This window comes from Aegilops tauschii, chromosome 7 (assembly GCF_002575655.3).
Source record: "Aegilops tauschii subsp. strangulata cultivar AL8/78 chromosome 7, Aet v6.0, whole genome shotgun sequence".
In the NCBI taxonomy this organism is placed as follows: domain Eukaryota; kingdom Viridiplantae; phylum Streptophyta; class Magnoliopsida; order Poales; family Poaceae; genus Aegilops; species Aegilops tauschii.
This window is the reverse complement of record NC_053041.3, coordinates 193,673,626-193,691,542: the sequence shown is the minus strand read 5'-3', so window position 1 is coordinate 193,691,542 and position 17,917 is coordinate 193,673,626. Positions and strand designations below refer to the sequence as shown.

At 48.2% G+C, this 17,917-nt stretch overlaps 2 protein-coding genes across 2 annotated transcripts; one reads left to right on the top strand and one right to left on the bottom strand.

Annotated features, from left to right (window-relative positions):
- Positions 1 to 6,666: 6,666 nt before the first annotated feature.
- On the bottom strand, positions 6,667 to 8,753 carry LOC109733548 (aspartyl protease AED1-like). Its single transcript, XM_020292765.3, has 2 exons — positions 8,150 to 8,753; positions 6,667 to 8,013 (listed from the first exon to the last, which is right to left on the bottom strand). The coding sequence occupies exons 1-2, from the start codon at positions 8,385 to 8,387 to the stop codon at positions 6,776 to 6,778; spliced, it is 1,476 nt and encodes a 491-aa protein (XP_020148354.2). The 5' UTR covers positions 8,388 to 8,753; the 3' UTR covers positions 6,667 to 6,775.
- Positions 8,754 to 9,979: 1,226 nt separating this feature from the next.
- On the top strand, positions 9,980 to 12,493 carry LOC141027674 (anthranilate O-methyltransferase 3-like). Its single transcript, XM_073504830.1, has 3 exons — positions 9,980 to 10,880; positions 11,540 to 11,598; positions 12,113 to 12,493. Exons 1-3 carry the CDS (start codon positions 10,823 to 10,825, stop codon positions 12,491 to 12,493), a joined length of 498 nt encoding a protein of 165 aa, XP_073360931.1. The 5' UTR covers positions 9,980 to 10,822.
- The last annotated feature ends 5,424 nt before the right edge of the window (positions 12,494 to 17,917 follow it).

The window sequence follows — 17,917 nt, the reverse complement described above, 5'->3', positions numbered from 1 at the left end:
GACCTCTTGATGCTGACGGCGCCGACTACGCTTGTCGTCGGCTTGGCTGGTGATGACGACATAGGCGGCGTGCTCTTCAGGGAACTCATCTTGAATAGTTCCGACTGCCGGCCGAGCCGCCGGCTGCTGGGGGGCTGGAGGCGGCGGGCCGGGAGGCGGAGGCGGCAACAGCCCTTCGCCCTTGGAGATTCGCGTGAGCCAGTGGCATTTTCGGGTCGTGTGGTTGGACGGCTTCGCGCCGCTGTGGAACTTGCAGGGGGTGTCGAGAGTCTGCTCGTAAGAGAAAGCCGGCTGCCAAGCCGGCCTGCCACCCTTCTTTTTGGGAGCGGGCCGCTCTTCGGGCTGCTCATCTTCAACTGTGGCCACCTGCCGACTGGTGGAAGTCGGCATTGGGGCCTTCCGCTTGTGATCGTTCTAGTAGGGGTGCCGATTGGAGTCGCCAGCCGGCGTCTTGGGAGCCGGAGCGAGCACTTCCCAGAAGCGTCCACTCGGAGCTCGGTCTTCATCGAGGAGTCGGCCGTGGCGTACTTGTCCGCAATGATCAGCAGTTCGTCGAGGGTAGCCGGCTCGTCGCAGAGGAGTCGGTGCTTGAGGAGGGTGCCCTCTCGGCACCCGGCGGTGAAGTACTCGATGGCCTGAACCTCGTGCACCCCTCGCAGGAGTTGCGGAGCTCGGCCCACCGCGTGAGGTAGTCGCGGGTTGACTCGTTGGGCCCTTGGACGCATAGGGAGAGCTGGCGAGGCTTGGGAGGCCGCTTGTACGTGCTGGTGAAGTTGCGGACGAAGACTTCCGTGAAGTCCAGCCAGCTGTTGATGCTGTAGGACTTGAGGCTCTTGAGCCAGGTGCGCGTCGTGCCTTGCAGCATGAGGGGGACGTACTTCACGGCCACGCGCCGATGCCGTTGGCTATACTGACAGCAGTGGAGTAGTCGATGAGCCAATCTTCCGGCTTCACAGAGCTGTTGTACTTGGGCGTGTCTCTGGGGAGCGAGAACCCTTTGGGGAAGGGCTCGTCGCGGATGCGGGGGCCAAAGCATGGCGGGCCGACATCGTCTTCTTCTTCTAACGCCAGGGATCGAGCAAGGCGGTCGATCCGGTGGCGGGCGTCGTTCTCGCCGACTCCTTCTCGGCGGCCTAGTCGGTCACCAAGAGTCGGGTGCGTGACGGGCGGCGGGGTGAGACGTCTCTCCCTTCGAGGCGGGGGAGGAGGCGGATTTCCTTGGCGCTGCACCGCTCGAGGGCGGCCTTCCGCGTCGCGCTCGATGGTGATACGAGTCCGGCTGCGGCTAGTAGCCGGCTCCTTGTCTTTCCTCTGGCGGGCGCCGCTCGCAGTCGGCGAGCGGGACGTCGCGGCGTGCTCTCGGCGCGGGGGATGACTATCGGCGCGGGCGCCGGCTTCATGCCGTTCTGCAGCCGCGTCGATCAGCTGCTGGATCCGCCTTGTCATGTAGGGGAGCTCGTCGGCTCCCAGCCCATTTAGCTCTTCAGCGGCCGCCTGAGCGGCTCGCAGATTCTTGAGCGGGGTGGCGTAGACGGGGCGATCTGCCCCAGCATGCTGGCGATAGCCGCGCCACGCTTCTGGACGAAGCCGGCTCGGCTCGGCCCGCTAGGCGGCGGCGTACCGAAGGCGGCGCGGTCGACTTCGCGCTAGTGGGCCTCGGTGAGGCGTCTCATGGAGGCTATCTTCTGGCCTTCCGCGACGAGGGCGAGGCGGCGTGCCTCCAGGGTCTCGGCGTCGGCGTCGGCCGGGATGGGGATGGATAGGTCGTGCATCGCCGCTCGCAGGGCGTCGTGGGCGTTCTCGCCCGAGTTGGCGACGTGGCTGATGACCAACACTTCGGTGACAGCGCTGCTGCCACTGTCAGCTCGAGGGAGAGGATCGTCGAAGACCACCACGTCGGAGGGGTAGGCGTCGAGCGATGCCGTGTCGGAATCGATGAGCATCGGGTCGGTGGAGCCGATCGACTCCAAGTCTGCAACAGGCTCGCTGGAGACGTGAAGCTGGTCGAGGAGGCTGACGAGGCGGCTCTCAGGGTAGTCCGTGCCCGCGTCGGACGCGGGCTCGTCGGAGATGCGAGTCTCGCCGAGAAGATCGGCGAGGCAGCTCGCCGCGCAGGCGTCGTCGACGCCTTGCAGCGCGTCGAGGCAAACGCCATCGGGCGCAGCAGGCTGGCTGCGCTCGCGGGGGATGAAGAGGGTTCCCGTCTAGAACAGGTCTCCGGACGACGGTGCACCTGGCCCCACGGTGGGCGCCAAATGTCGGGTGGTAGGTGCGACATATGCCAACGGGTGGCTTATCATGGTGGGAGACAGTAAGACGTCGCCGGTGCCTGGAAACGGGATGAGGCGAAGACATGCACGCCGACGAATCTTACCCAGGTTCGGGGCTCTCCGTGGAGATAACACCCCTAGTCCTGCTCTGCGGGGTCTCCGCATGATCACTAGATCAGAAAGAGTAGCTACAAATGCTCCTTCAGCTGTCTGGTTCAAGGGAGAAGAAGAGCAAGGCTAGCTCTTGCTTCCCTCTCTCTATGGTGTGTGTGTAACTCTAAGAAGCCAACCCTTTGCATGGGTGCCCCGGGGGGTTTATATAGGCCTACCCCCGGGGGTACAATTGTAATCCGGCTGGGCGCGGGTCCCAGTCGTCAGTGTCTGCGCTCGCCGGCATCTCCGTCGGCCGTTGGGGCCCGCCGACTAGTGGGTCCCGCCGGCTGCCGGCCTCTTGGTCGACAGGCCGGCCCCACCGCCTGGGGGTCTTGTCGGCGGCTGTTTACTGTAGCCTCGCCTCTGATGACGAGGGCTTCGTCAAGGTAAGCGTGGCTATAGTGCGCCGCCTCGCGGGCTCTCACTGTAGCCTTACCTCGTCTTGTCTCCTTAATGTGGCACATATTTCGAGGGAGGGGAGTAGCCGGCTTCTGGGGGCCGGCTACGCCCCTGGCCGACTGGGGGAGGCCGGGCTGCCTTCGTGCCTCTCTCTGGCTGAAGGGGCCTGCCGCCCGCGGGCCGTACTGGCACCCGTCGTGGATGACGTTGAGGCCAGCATGGCTACAGTGCCGAGCCGGACGGGAGATGGCCGACTCGTACGGCGTCCTGTGGCCATGCCTGCCTCAGGCTTCGGGGGTAGTGGGCCGCACTGTGGCCACACCCTGTCTTGTCACCGTTATGTGGGTGTAGTTTTGGTGGGTGCGGTCTTGGCCGACTTCTTGGAGTCGACGCTCTTCATGGCCGGCTCTGGGGAGTCGGCGCTCTTCATGGCCGGCTCTGGGGAGTCGGCATCCTCTATGGCCGGCTTCCTGGAGTCGGCCATCTCGTAGTTATCTTGGGGGAGGTTGCTGAGGCTGGGTCGCCTTCTGAGAGTCGGCTTCAGGGGTAGCCGACCGGGGGAAGGCGGCCCAATGCTTTGAATGCTTGAAGGCTCAAATGGCTTAATAATTTTTTTGAAGAGCCAGGGGCAGTCGGTTAGGCTACCCGTGGTCATTTACTCCGACATGTCTAATCAACATGTCTAGCTCAGAGCCCTCATCCTCTCATTCATGTTAAGCTTCTCTTCTAAATTTTACATGAATGTTGCTTTGTTTATTCAAATTAATTTAGGGTTGTACATATGCCCCAAGTTCATATCGCAATTGTGACCTGCAAGGAGGCTATTAGCATGGCAGGGGAATAAGCCAAGATAGCCCGGAAGATAGTTTTGTAGCCATAATGCAATATATATTGCTTCACTCTAACTCACGTTCTCAACGTGCCATGTTGATTCATTTCTTAGCGGAGTTGTAAATTCATAGTTGCGAGGTGGGGATGGGCTTGGTTACAAACTAAGTCGTTGTGGAGGATCTGTAATCAAACCATACAACCAAAAAAACTTTTACTTGCTTTTACATGTTTTTGGGGCACGCGATGTTGATATGCTAGACTGTAGTATACATTTGGGTAACCAAACCATACAACTCTTTTTTTAATTGTGACATATTTCATGTTTGTGAACATTTCTAAGTTCATGAACATTTTTCAAATTCACGTATATTTTTTGTATTCAAACATTATCCAAATCCATGGATATTTTTTAGTTCCTAAACACTTTTTTAAAACCGCGAAATTTTTGCAAGTTCATGAAGCCTATTTTAAAAATCTGTGAACATTTTTTGAATTCATGAACTTTGTTTAAAATCCATGAACATTTTTCAATTCATGAATATTGTTTTGATTCACGATATTTTTGAATATGCAAACTTTTTTCAATTCAGAAACTCTTTAAATTCATGAACATTTTCAAATTCCCCGTCTGTTTTTGAAATCGTGAACAGTTTTTTAATACACGGATTCTAAATGAATGAAATCTTTGATTTTTAAATGCTCTCTGTTTCAACACTCTGTTTTTCTCTTTCCTTTTTTTCTTTTTTTTATATTTTCTTAGACAAATCGAAAAATACATATTCCACAAATAAATAATGAATATTTGAAATAAATGCTTGTCCTCTGTCAAACAAGTGTCTGTCTTGTGTCAAAAAATGTTCGTTTGGAGGAAATTGTGTTAGAAAAATGTTGATAGCATTAAAAAATGGTTGTAACAAAAAATGTTTATGTTTTCAACAATTGTACATGACATTATAAAAAATGTTACATGTAATTAATTGTTTTTTAAACATGTATTAAAAAATGTTCCTAATATGTACGACAAATGTAAAATGCACATGAAAAAAAGTAGACATCAAAACATATATTTGAAAAATTGTGAATCATGTACATGAGAAACGTAAAACATGTGTTAAAAAATATTTCTAGTGTATACGAAAAAAATGTGTATGAAAAAGCAGACATGAGAACTTGCCTTCTAAGAAAAACACATTGTATATAAAAATGTTAATTATGTATTTAAAAACTATTAACCATGTATAACAAATGTTCTTAATGTATACAAAAAAAGTAACCATCAAGAATGCATATTTTAAAAATTTTGTTAAATCAAGTATTTCAAATGTTAAACATGTATAAATACACTGTTTCAAAAGTGTACAAAAAATGTACAACTCTTATGAAAAAACTAGACATCCGAATACATAATATAAAAATGTTAATAATGTATTAAAAATATTGAAATTTAGATACTTATTTTATGTATATAAAAATGTATTGTTTGTAATAGACATGTGCTGAAAAAAATTACAAAAATATGTTCCCGTTGTATATGAAATCTATTAAATCTGTATGCAGAAAAAGTAGACATGTGTTGAAAAAGAGAAAAATAAAGGTGAAAACCACAAAAGGAACAAAGAAAACCATAGAAAAAAAAGAAAACCACAGAAACCGATGCAAAACATTGAAACTTAGTGAAAACATATAAAAATAGAAAGAAACCGAGTAAAAACAAAGGAAATAGAAATAGACAGAATAAGAAATAGAAATAACAAAAAGAAGAACAGAAAACCGAAAAAACTGATGCAAACTAGTGAAACACTATGAAAAAAAAAGAAAATAGAGAAAGAAACGAAAAACAAAGGGAAAAAAGACACACACAAAAAGAAAGAAAAACCAATAAGATCGGACAAGTCCAGGTGCGTGCTGGTAAGAAGAAGAAAACCCTACAATAATGAGCGAGCGAGTGACCGACGGAACAGCAACCAAGCGAGAAAACACATTAATGGGCCGGCCCATAAATATGAACTCCACAGCCGAGCCAGAGTTACATGTCGCATTTGGCGAGATATAGTCTGGCGCGTAACTTGACCCAGGACGTGCCGGTCGTGAGTATATCTGGCCATGGGCCGGGCCGGGCCGGGCCGGGCCGGGCCTGGGCCGGGCTTGAAAAAACCCATGGCAGAAAACTGAGGCCCAGGCCCTCCTAGGCCCTACCATCGGGCCTACTTTTCAAGCCCAAGCCCGGCCCATCTGGTAAAAAGCCCTGAAAAGCCCTTAGGGCTTAGGGCCGTGGGCCAGGCCTCTTCCTTAAAATGCCAATATGCCAAGCCCAAGCCCGTCCAGGGCTTGCTGGTGGGCTCAAAACTCAGGCCCAAGCCCGGCCCATGGGCAAGCCCATCGGGCCTAGGCCTTGGATTTTAGGGCCGGGCCTGGGTGGGCCGACAGGGCCGGGCCTGAGATGGCCAGTACTAGTCGTGAGGGATGCTTGCGTGTTGCTACAGCGATGCATATCTTCTTCCCTCATGCAAGCCACCATCTGTTGCCGGTCGACATGCCTGCTGCCCCCCGCCTTTCTGATCGCCTTGCTGTCCAGCCTTCCCCTTGCCTCTGCCAGCCGTCATACTACGTACCGCCGCCCTGACCATCCCTATAACCCCCTTTTCGAACCCATACACCTCATGTTCTTCTCCAACGAAGGCATGTAGCCCCCTCCCCCACCGCCAATCCCCATCACACCCACACCAGTTAACCCTCTTCCTCTCCTTTATCGGCGACGCTGCAAGCTCTACCGCCTGCAGCGTCGTCTCCGTCTCTAAGGAGGCCCTGGCTTAGTCTTATCGAGGTCAACGCTCTTCACCGCCACTTGTCATGTCGCCCTGTCTTTGGCCTCGGTAGAATCGATTGATGCGAAAAAGAAAATCAAGCACACAAGGAATAGGAAATTAGCAATTGCGAAATAAAAAGAACATCGTGGGTTAAAAGATATAACTCCAATGTTGTTTATTCATTCCTGGGAAGGATATAACTCCAATCCACAGTTACATACGACTATATGACTTATGATTCTTATTACATGGGCGCTCATTTGTGAAGCAAGCAAAACGAGAAGCTATGCATAGATGCATCATGCACGTTGACAATCAGCAGCGGCGGGGAATTAGCCCAACCTTTCCTCCGAGCACGTCATAGACCACCTCCGTCATCCCTTGCGCCAGGGTTCCGATCACCGCAACCACGGGCTCCAGGGTGCGCGCCGCGGCGAACGCGAGGCACCCCACGGAGAAGTGGTTCCCGGGGTCCTCGAAGTACATCAAGTTCTCGATGTCAAGGTCCATTGTCGCTCCGCCCTTGAAGCGGAGCGTCACGTCCGGCAGGATCAGGGCGCTCAGGCCGCTGAAGTCGTAGCACGTGTCGAGGTCACCCAGCGGCGGCGCGGCGCGGTACGGCCTCATCCACCCCTTGAACTGCTCGCGAAGGACCGCGTAGACGTCCGGCCTCAGGTAGGTGAAGGTCGTGTGCAGCTCGAACACCGTGTCACCAACGAATTTGATGGGCGAGATCTTGGAATCCCGGCCGGCGATGGAGAAACCGACGAGCTGGACGGAGTAGAGGTTCGGGTGCAGGGCCTTGCTCCGCAGGGTGGCGTAGGACACGTTATGGCCGGCGAGCTCCGGCCGGGCGGCGCCGACGGAGAGGAAGCCGATGGAGTCGGCATACGACGGCAGGCAGTAGGAGAAGGTCACCGTGGCCGGAGACGGAGCCACCCGGGACGCCAGCGAGTGCCTGTCCCGGCTGAGGTCCAGGATGCCGGACGAGCCGTCCCCCGACCTGGCGGCCATCTCCAGGCAAAAGAACCTGAGCTTGTCCACGGTGACCGACCGCGTGAGCGTGAGCGTGTCCGTCACGAAGGTGGCATTTTGCAGCCCGTTCTTCCAGTTGAGTGTGCGCGTGCAGCGGCGTCCCCTGCACTCGCTTACGTCGCAGTCCGGCGAGCCGCACGGGACGTGGGCAAGGGAGGTGGACTTGGACGGGTCGAAAGCACGGGGGCACGGCGCGCCACGGGCCCCGGCGCATGGCTTGCACTGGAGCAGCGTGGCTCCCGCGGAGGCGCTGCCCGTGTCGAACCCCACGTGGAACTTCTGCACCGGCGTACCGAAGCCGACGGCGACGTGGTACTCGGACGCGCCCGGCAAAGCCGCCAGTGGAGTGCCGGTCGAGGGGATCGTCACACCAGACTTCCCGAAGAGCGTGCTTAGGCGGAGGGCGTCGCGGTCGAAGGTGTCGCGGACCGAGGGCTTGCTTTGGTCCAAGCCGGCGCTGGAAGGAGTGCACGCGCTCCGCCGATGCATTACGGGCAGCGGCCCACCGTCGTCATCACCTGAAAAGTGTGGACAAGCTAATAATTAGCCAAAGAGCGGGGAGAATGACGAGACGACCGTGACCAACTCATTATTTCATTTGCATGCATGCAAGCACGTTCTGTTGCAGAGGTTAATTTGTGCGGAGTACTTCACCGGAATGGACGGGCGGGCAGCTCGGCGGAACCCTCGAATCGTGGGATGAACGGAGGACGACATGCCTTCCGCTGTGGGAGTTGCTGCTGGTGTGGTAAGAGCTGCCAAGCTGGGGAGCAAGAAGAAGCAGGCAGAAGAGCAGAGATGGAATGGCCGAAGACATTTTGCTGGTTAACTCGATCGCAGAAGCTTGCGTTATATATGTAGGCCTGTAGCATTGTTCTTGTTGTGCTCTCATATAAAAACTCGAGATTGCTTAGTGTTACGAAAATCTTACGTACTGGTTGATGTGGCAAGTATCTGATTGAGCAGTTATCAATCCACTAGAGACGTGGAGTTATTTGGCTGGTCGGAAGTCCAGCCTTGTGCATAGTCAGGTAGTCTTTCTTTCTTATATTATCATCCGTCATGCCCAAAGGTTTCAGCACAAGGTTTGTACGCCTGTGAGCGATTGCCATGGAGTTCCAGCTGGGGAGGTTTTAGTTGTTGTTTAGCTGCCGCACTAAGACTGCCAACGTCTGTGTCAGTTTCTTCATTCTAAGTGGCAAAAAAAAAAATGCATTTTCATGTACACTCTTTTTTTTGCGGGTGCATTTTCATGTACAGTAACAGCTCCACACACCTAAGACAGGTTAGCTCAGACGTTTCATCAGCCTAGTTTTATACAAAGATAATCACAAATGGTTCTCTCGGGCGATTGTTTGTTAGTGTTTAGTGACATATTTGACCGGCGGCTTTCAACAAACAGTCCGTGATACACATCCCACGCCATTTTTTTATTACTTAATGAAAGTGAGAACTGAGCGTAGCTCAGTTGGCAAGACACGGGAGTTCGCAGCCAGCCCACCACGGTTCAAGTCTTGGCTTGAGCATTTGATACTCACGGAGTTTTCTTCTATAAAAATTCCCAACAGGCTAGTCTAGTCCGGGTTGGTCTTGTTTTTTTACTTTATGAAAGTAAATATACGGGCTTTACTTCAAATTATCTACAAAGATGACACCAAGTTGATTCCAAGTACACTCTCCCTTATGCAACAACAAAATGTGTCGACCACCAGTCCACCACCAAACCAAAGTCACCATGTGTCATCACCCGCACTTTCAATAGATAAGTAATAGTTGTCAGCCAGATTGTCACGCAATTACCACTGCTCACATGCATCTATAGCCTTGATTTAGATGTAACATCCCAAAAAACCATCAATTTTTGGGTTGTTAAATAGAATTTTTATTAAAATAAATGATGTTGGATTTTTTTTACTTGATTGGATTTTCTGAAACTTTTAAGGACTTACTTAAATTGTTGTCAACCTTGTTCTTAAAGAGGATTAACATGATTATCTAAAACTCTGATTCTTGGTTGGGAAAAGTTTACAGAAGCTCAAAATGCTTCCTTGCATAGTTATAGTTATTTAAAATATTTTTCCCACCATGTTCACTTATTTAAAGTTAATATAACTTTCCCAAACATGGAGGATTGACATTTTATCAGGATCTCATTTGACTCTTAAAGTATTTATTTGGATGTTAAAAATCCTATGAGCCATTAATAAGACATATAAAATCATTTTAGAGAATTATTAATAGTCCGTTGCTGTGATTTTGAAAATAAGTCCAATTTCCAAAACTAAGTTTGGGTGGCAACTATTTTTCCTAGAGACAAAAGAAGTAATTTAATTTATTAGATTTTTTCGCGCCTTAGGAAAAGATTGGACAATTATATAATTATTTTCCTGTGATTGTTTTTGAAGATACTTTTTCTATGATATTAGTAATATGAAAAATCTTTAAAATTTTCAGAAAATCCTAATCAGGCCCAAACCCTCCATTTAGCCCAAGTCTTCTCCCTCGTATCCCTCCATGAAATGGGCCAGGCCCATTTCTTTCTCTTTTTATTTTAATTTTCTTCCCCCTTGTGCCTATTTCTTTCCCTAGCCCAGCTACTTTTCCCGGCCTAAGCCCACGACAAAGAAGGTTGTCTTTCTCGCATGTACAAGTGGAGAGCGGGCACATTTGGCTCGGTAATCCCCATGATATGCTTGTAATTCCTGTAAACATTGCCACAGATTAATAAAGTCTAGCCTACTTTGCTAAAAAAAATGTACAAGTAGAGAGCGGGACGATCACACCTAATTAGCACTAGTTGTGAGTATATGGGGCCGGCCTAGCTGCCTTTTATTTTAAAAGAGTTAACTGGTGGACCTTCGGCCGTAGACTGTTGACCGGGCAACCAGCGACCATTGCCCTTGACCATGGAGAGTTGACCATTGACCTTTTCAAAAAGGATAAAAAATGTAGGGAAAAATTGGAAAAAGTTTAATAAATTTGAAAAAATCATGAAATTTGGAAAAAAATCACAAACTTGAGAAAATTTCACATGTAGAAAAGTTCATAATTTGAAAAACGTTTGCAAAAATGAAAAAACACAAATATGAGAAAAGTTCACAGATTTGGAAAAAACTTGACAGAAATTTCGAAAAATAAAAACAAATTTGAAAGAGTTCATGGATTTTTGAAAAGTTCACAAATTTGATAAAAACGAAAAATAAAAAAATAAAACTGAAACCTAAAAAGAAATGATAAAGCTGGCAAAACCCATGCGAGGGAAAACTAGAAGAAAAAACACCCAAAAAAACCGCCAGTACAATCATTGGAAATATTCCCAAAAAAACGATGGAAGAAAAGACCTACATAGGCCGACCCATTTACATACATAGTGCAGTAGTGGGCTGTGCGCCGGTTAGCAAATTGCACTATAACCGACGCTTAAGGTGCGAAATAGGAACTAGGGGAAGAATACTATCCTTATGCAAAGGAGGATTATCCCCAAAGATACCTTACTAAAAAAGAAGAGATCATCTACATTGGGAAGAATACTCCACCAGTTGTGATAAAATTGTACCAAGAAGATTACCAAAAAAATTGTCATTGTTCCTTAAACTGCATTACAAAGAACTTGCATGTGGTGGGCATATGGTGCTAACATTCCTAGGACGAAAGAGCCAACACATAGAGTGCGGCGATTTGGCTCCCGGGCTCATCTGCACCCGCGCTCACGGAAAAAATCAAAAAAAATACTAGAAAAATTCAAAAAAATCCAAAAAAAATTCGGGTGGTAGATAATTAGGTGCGTGAGGTGCGCTGCAAAAATCAACTCGTTTGGACATTTGAGCAAGTCTGTGCAAAAAAGACAAAATCGGGGTCTGTGAAAAAGTTTACTGTTCACAAACTGTTTTGACCCGATTTGTCTTTTTTGCACAGACTTGCTCAAATGTTCAAACGAGTTGATTTTTGCAGCGCACCTCACGCACCTAATTATCTACCACCCGATTTTTTTTAAAAATTTTTTGGAATTTTTCTAATATTTTTTTTGAATTTTTACCTGAACAGGTGCATCCGAGCCCGGGCTCTGCCTTGAATTATCGCAACACATACTGTTTCAAGATGAAGTACGCAACTTGTAGAACTTGCTTGCTCAAATTCTTCTGTTTCTAGTACCAAAGGTATACTCTGCTAGTGGGCTTGTATAATGCTAATCACGAGATATCTGCTAGTGATATCTTATGTATGGAAGAATTGTTCATACCAGCTTAAAACATACTCCCTCCGCCGGGTGAAGAGTGTACATCTAGCTTCAATATTTGTCCATAAAAGAGTGTACTTCTATCTTTCCAATGCACTTTAAAGTAGGAAAAAAATACTTCTCTCTCATCACACGGTAATCAAGACCAATAACAATCTACACATGGTCTTCTTAATTTCTACATGCACTTAGCTCATTGGGGGTTGGGTAATTAAAGAGAAGAGAGATGGTGGCTTACGCTTTTTCCAATGCATTTTTTACTCAACTTCATAATTTGTCCTAAAATTTCTAAATGTACACTCTTCAACGGAGGGAGTAGACATTAAGTGAAACAAGCTTTGCTCAATAGCCAGAGTGTTGGTTTTTGCAATGGGTGCCAGGGTCTTGTGGAGAAGGAAAAGTTGATCACTTTCAACCATCCATTCTACGCGTCATCTATGGACCAAGTGAAGGCTTTGGCCGAGGAGAGCGGGCTTTTCCACAACGAACACATGGGTGTCTTCGAATCAAGTTGGGATCCGCTGGGCGACAATGCAGATAGTGAAATTGTCTTTGATTGCATCGGCAGTGGGGCGAATGTTACCAAGTTCATAAGGGCGGTGATGGATTCACTGATGAAGGAGCACTTTGGCGAGGCCATTATTGATAATTTGTTCTTGGTTTATACCACAATGGTCGCCCGACACCTCCAGAAAGTGAAGGCCAAGTATCCTATAATTGTCGTCTTCTTGAAGACCAATCACTATAGAAACAACTCTTAATCGTCAGGTTCAAATCAGGGTCACTTGAGTATGAATGAATATGGGGAATTGTTACATGCCACTTTCAATTGTTGGCATATTAATTAAAATTTTCCATTTATCATCATTGAATTTTATGTCAGCCACTACGCTGGAAACCGGTTTTCATTGTATTGCATCAGAATAAGCATGTGTAGGAGTAATTGAAAAAAAACTACCACATTTCACGTATCCGTCCCACAGAACTACCATATTTTAAAAACTGACAAAAAACTCCAGATTAGTGCTAATTTCGTGACAAAAAACTACCAAGTTGAGTTGATGACCGTTTTTATGATTTTAAACCTGTTTATGACATGTGGGACCGGCAGCAAAGTCAACTCTGTTTATTTTGACCGTGAAGTTAACCGTTATGACAAATGGGACCCACATGTCATCATCAACCTTCTTCTTCCTCCCCTCCTCCTTGTTTGACATTTCAACAAGCACCTTATGTGCATCGGGCAGCACCACAGTGCCGACGCGTCGACGCCGGTGAGCAGCGGCAGCCCGTGGCACCGGCGACCTTCTTCCTCCTCCTCCTGCTCCCTGCTCCCTGTTAAGTGACAGCGCCCCTGCCTACTGATGCACTGCTGCTGCCCCGCCCCGCTAGCTCCGCTCACTGCCGCGCTCGCCTACCGACAGCGCCCAGCCCCGCCCCGCTAGCTCCGCCCACTGCCGCGCTCGCCTGCCGACAGCGCCCAGCCACGCCCTGCTAGCTCCGCCCACTGCCGCGCTCCCGCCGTCGTTGATGCTCACCATGGCCGGAGCACCACTGCCGCCCGCGCTCGCCACGACTCAGACGAGGTGCGCGCCGACTACACCGCGCAGCTCAGCCACTCCTTCCGCTTCCTCGCCTGGTTCCTCCTGCCCTGCTCCCTCGCCGGCGGGCACGACGCCATTCTCGGCTTCTCGTGACCGTGCGTGGCAGCAGGGGCCGCCGGGGAGCAGCAGTGGTGGGGGCGGCAGGGCAAGCTGCTTCTCATGGCCGTATTGGCCTCTGCTGCTACTTGTCGCCTGTGGCCGCGGCTGCAGCCGGTGGCCGTGCGTGGGCACAGGTGCAGCTCGTCCCCATGTGTGCACATGTAGTGTTTGTTGAAATGCCACATAGAGAGAGAGGAGGAGGAAGAAGAAGGTGATGCTGACGCGTGGGCCCCATCAGTCAACTTGACAGTCAAAATAAACGGAGTTGACTTTGCCGCCACGTCAGCCCTGACGAGTGGGCTCCGCCTGTCATAAACACGTTTAAATCGTCTAAACCGGCCATTTTCCAGAAGTGGTAGTTTTTTGTCACGAAATTAGCACTAATCTGGAGTTTTTTGGTCAGTTTTCAAAATGTGGTAGTTCTGTGGGACGGATACGTGAAATGTGGTAGTTTTTTGTCAATTACTCCATGTGTAGCGGCACAAAAAGGAAAATTTTAATGGTTGTATGCATCTGTGTGATGGGCCTAAAGGTGAAGAACTAAGGATCTTTAATCGGTGAGCAATTTCCCAATAGATTGTTTCTTTGGTTAAACATTTCAAGGTTCTTAATTTTTTTGCGAAAAAATCAGATCTGTTATAAAAGTTCACCAGAAGTACAAAGTATCTCAAACATAATAAGAATTACAACGAGATTCCGAGATCGCTGAACGACCACTATTGCCGCCAGAACGAGCCTTCGACGCTCGTTGTCTCCACTCCCCAACCGGAGCCCGCTTGACCTTGTCGACGACTGTCGGAAAATCTTCGTGCACGTGACCCTAAGGACCGGTGCCCTGGAGCCGCAGTCCTCGTTGTTGAACCCTTGCATAGATCTGAAGCACCTGACACCAATCTCGTGGTTCCTATCTATTATACATAATTTTCATAGTTTGTTTGTTTTTGTATGTCTATTATTTCGTTGGCTTTTCAATACCTGTAGGTAAAAGCTGCTGGAATGTCAAAACTTGATGCCACATTTCCTCAAATCGTCGATGGTAAAATGGTAGACCTGCAATTGTCAGAAATGAAGTCTTTTATTGATTAGTATCAAGCCGATGTTTCTGACTTCTCCGGCAGAGATGCGTGAAGCCAAGAAAAAGTATACCCAAAATAAATACAAACAACAAACCCACCGGCAACAGAAAGCTCGCTATAACGGAAATAGAAAATAACTTCACATTAAGCAAAGCCTTAAGGATACCATGACATGAAGACCAGACTGCCATGCATCTATATGTAGAACGGGAAAATTGTTGTGTTAATCTTACTGAACCTGAACCTGTTTGTTGTTTTTGAACTTTCTGAAAATAAAGCCAGAGGCACGCTGTGTTCATGCTGCGGCTGAATAGGACTAGTGGTTATTTTTCCTTGTCAGTCATGTAATCGTTGGCCACGATCTCGTCCGTGGGATGGCACCGGTAAAATGGATCGAGGCCGGCTTGTTAGGATCAGAAGGAATAAAAGGAAGAAACAGAAAAGATGCAAACTTTGCGCGTCGCAAAATCTCTCTGTTCACTGCGTTTGCGTAGGTCTTTTTCCTCCTTCAGTTTGTCTCGTGTGTGTGTCCTCCTCGCGTAAGTGTGTTGATCCAGGGCTTGGTCCAACAAAAATAAGTCCCTGGCGGCCATCTTCTGCTAAGTACATCCCACCAACACCAGCTCGCAGTCATCCAGTCACTGAAATATAAACCAAGTATCGGTCTGGTGGAATATAACTCATACTCCATGTATCTATATGCATACTCCATCTAACCACAAGCAAGTTGTATATATCTAAAAAGAGGCATGTCGATCAACTACTAGAAGCTGTTGAGGCGGGATCAAAAAAGATTCCCTTCCACCAATGTTTGTCCAATTAATCCTCTACAAAATGAGACATGTGGCGGCAAGTGAGTTATGTTTCTTGGTGCAACATATTACAGAAAAGTTTGGTGCTATCCTCTCAAAGGGGTATGGTCCAACTATATATTCTGCTCTGAGAGCCACACCTTGGAATCGTTGTCCATATATGCACCACATAACCGAAGTATAGTCACATTTCAGTCGCATAAGGACCACACCCAGAAGTGCAAATCACCCGGTTTTCACTATCTATGAAAGTGTTTTGACACCAAAGTTTACTGCAAAGCAGTTCTTCCCATGTATGACCCCTCTTCAATTTGAAGTTCAAATGTCGTTCGCAGATAAAGCTACTATTGAATTTTGATTTCAGGGCGTAAATTTACAACTGTGCCATCTCGGTGATATATAGAAGCTAGCAGCACGATGTTGGCACAAGTGTTGTGTACCATAATAGACAGTTGTTGCACCCACTGGCCATAGTCTGTGATCTCAACGTGCAACGGCGATGGTGAGACCACTCAGAAGGGTGGAAGGACATCGTCGTTGCAGCATACACTGCCTTTGCCTCTCATGGTATTTTTTTACGTAATGTATACTATTAAAACCTCCTTCTCCCCCAATGAACTTTCTTCTATAGCCGGGCCGGACCATTTTGCTTGGAGGTGGGATCCTGCTTCCGGTCACTCAGGTGGAATTCTGGTTGGAGCGAGTTTAGATGTTTTTGATGTGGTTGCTTTTTAACATGGTATTTTCTATGCCAGTCTGGTTTTATCTCACAAATCACTAAATAAACTCTGGCATATCATTGTAGTCTACGGCCCGGCAAACCTTTCTCTCTCCCCTCTTTTTCTCGACGAGTTGTCTAATAATGTGGAATATGGTTCTGTCCTTCTGATTATTGATGGCGACTTTAATCTGCTATGGTCCCTTGCTAACAAGAATAACGATAACTTTGACTGGCAGAGGGCGATTAGCTTTAACGATTTCATTAGTTCTTTTGCTCTGCGGGAGATACATAGTTCGGGGGCTCGTTTCACGTGGAATAACAAACAAACCTCCGCGGTTGGATCCGTGTTGGACCGTATCCTCACTTGTACTGCTTGGGACGCTCTGTTCCCGCGGGCCTCTCTAATTGCTTTAGCTCATATTGGGTTTGATAATACTCCCCTTGTTTTGGACTCTGGTGAACGAGTTGTTAGTATTTCCAAGCGCTTTCAGTTTGAATCCTCCTGGCTCCTGGTCGACGGGTTTACCACTATGTTCTCTGCCAAAATTTCTAACCTTCTAGCTTCGATTTCCCGTTCCTTTGGTCCTATTGATGATTGGAGTTACTGCCCGAAACTTCTCATACAGTTCTTATGGGGTTGGGGTAGGAATAGGGCGGCCGACACCCATCGTTAAAAGGCTGAGCTGATGGATCAAATTGCGGCCCTGGACGTGAGGGCTAACCATATGGGCCTTGACCAGGATGGGTGGGAGACTCGCTTTTCTTTGGATGCGGCCCTTATGGCTCTTCATCGTCAGGAAGAGGCCTATTGGCAACAACGTGGCCGCATTAATTAGGTCCTAAAGGGGGATGCTCTGATGTCGTATTTCTTTGCCTTGGCTAACGGGCGTCGGCATAGATTATGAAGCATATCCACGACTTCTACTTTGATTTATTCTCAGCTCGACCCACCTCTGGCTTTCAGCTCTCCCAGTCCATCTGGGCCTCTTCACAGAGGGTGACCGTGGAGGAAAACGAGGTGTTGTAGACCCCCAGTCCTCTCTGATGAAGAGATCGAGGAGGTTGTGGTCTCCTCTAAGTCTAACTCTGTGCCTAGTCCCGACGGGTTCTCTATCACTTTCTTTAAGAAATTTTGGTTGGTGCTCAAGCCCTTGGTACTTGCTATCATTCAAGGTTTCTGCCTAGGCACAGTTGATATTTCTAAACTTAACTATGTGAAAGGTGTGGACTCTATTCGTAAGTTTAGACCCATTGCTCTTATCAACAACCTCGCCAAATTCCCTGCTAAGGTATTTGCTTCCAAGTTGGTGCATGTGGCCCATAGAGTCATCAGCCAAGCGCAATCTGCGTTCTTTAAAGGTTTGTTCATTTTAGATGGCATCCTTAGCTTGCATGAGATCCTTCACGACATTAAATCTAAAGGCACTGAGGCTATGGTTCTCAAGCTTGACTTCGAGAAACCTTACTACTCCATCAACTGGGATTTTTTTACATTCAGTTCTCCTAGATAAAGGTTTTGATGGTACTTACATCCATAGAATCATGCATGTCGTTTGTGGTGGACACACGGCAATCAGTGTTAATGGTGTGGTGGGTCCTTTCTTCCGCAATGGTCGTGTCCTGCGGCAAGGGGACCCCATCTCCCCATCGTTTTAACTTTTTGGCGGATTCCCTCTCTCGTCTCCTCAACAGAACTGCGGCTGTTGAACACATCTCCCCAATGGTTTCTGACCTTATTTCGGAAGGTGTGTCCCACCTCCAATATGCCGACGATACCATTATCCTGCTAGAGCATAATGATACGTGCCTTGCCAACCTTAAATTCATCCTTTTCTGTTTTGAGGCCGTGTCGGGGCTTAAAATCAACTTCCCT

Coding starts and splice junctions, on each gene's coding strand:
- LOC109733548 (XM_020292765.3), bottom strand. CDS start 8,387: ATGAGAGCACAACAAGAACAATGCTACAGGCCTACATATATAACGCAA. Junction 8,014..8,149: donor CTGCCCGCCCGTCCATTCCG/GTGAAGTACTCC, acceptor CACACTTTTCAG/GTGATGACGACGGTGGGCCG.
- LOC141027674 (XM_073504830.1), top strand. CDS start 10,823: ATGGAAGAAAAGACCTACATAGGCCGACCCATTTACATACATAGTGCA. Junction 10,881..11,539: donor ACATAGTGCAGTAGTGGGCT/GTGCGCCGGTTA, acceptor TTACCTGAACAG/GTGCATCCGAGCCCGGGCTC. Junction 11,599..12,112: donor ACATACTGTTTCAAGATGAA/GTACGCAACTTG, acceptor AATGGGTGCCAG/GGTCTTGTGGAGAAGGAAAA.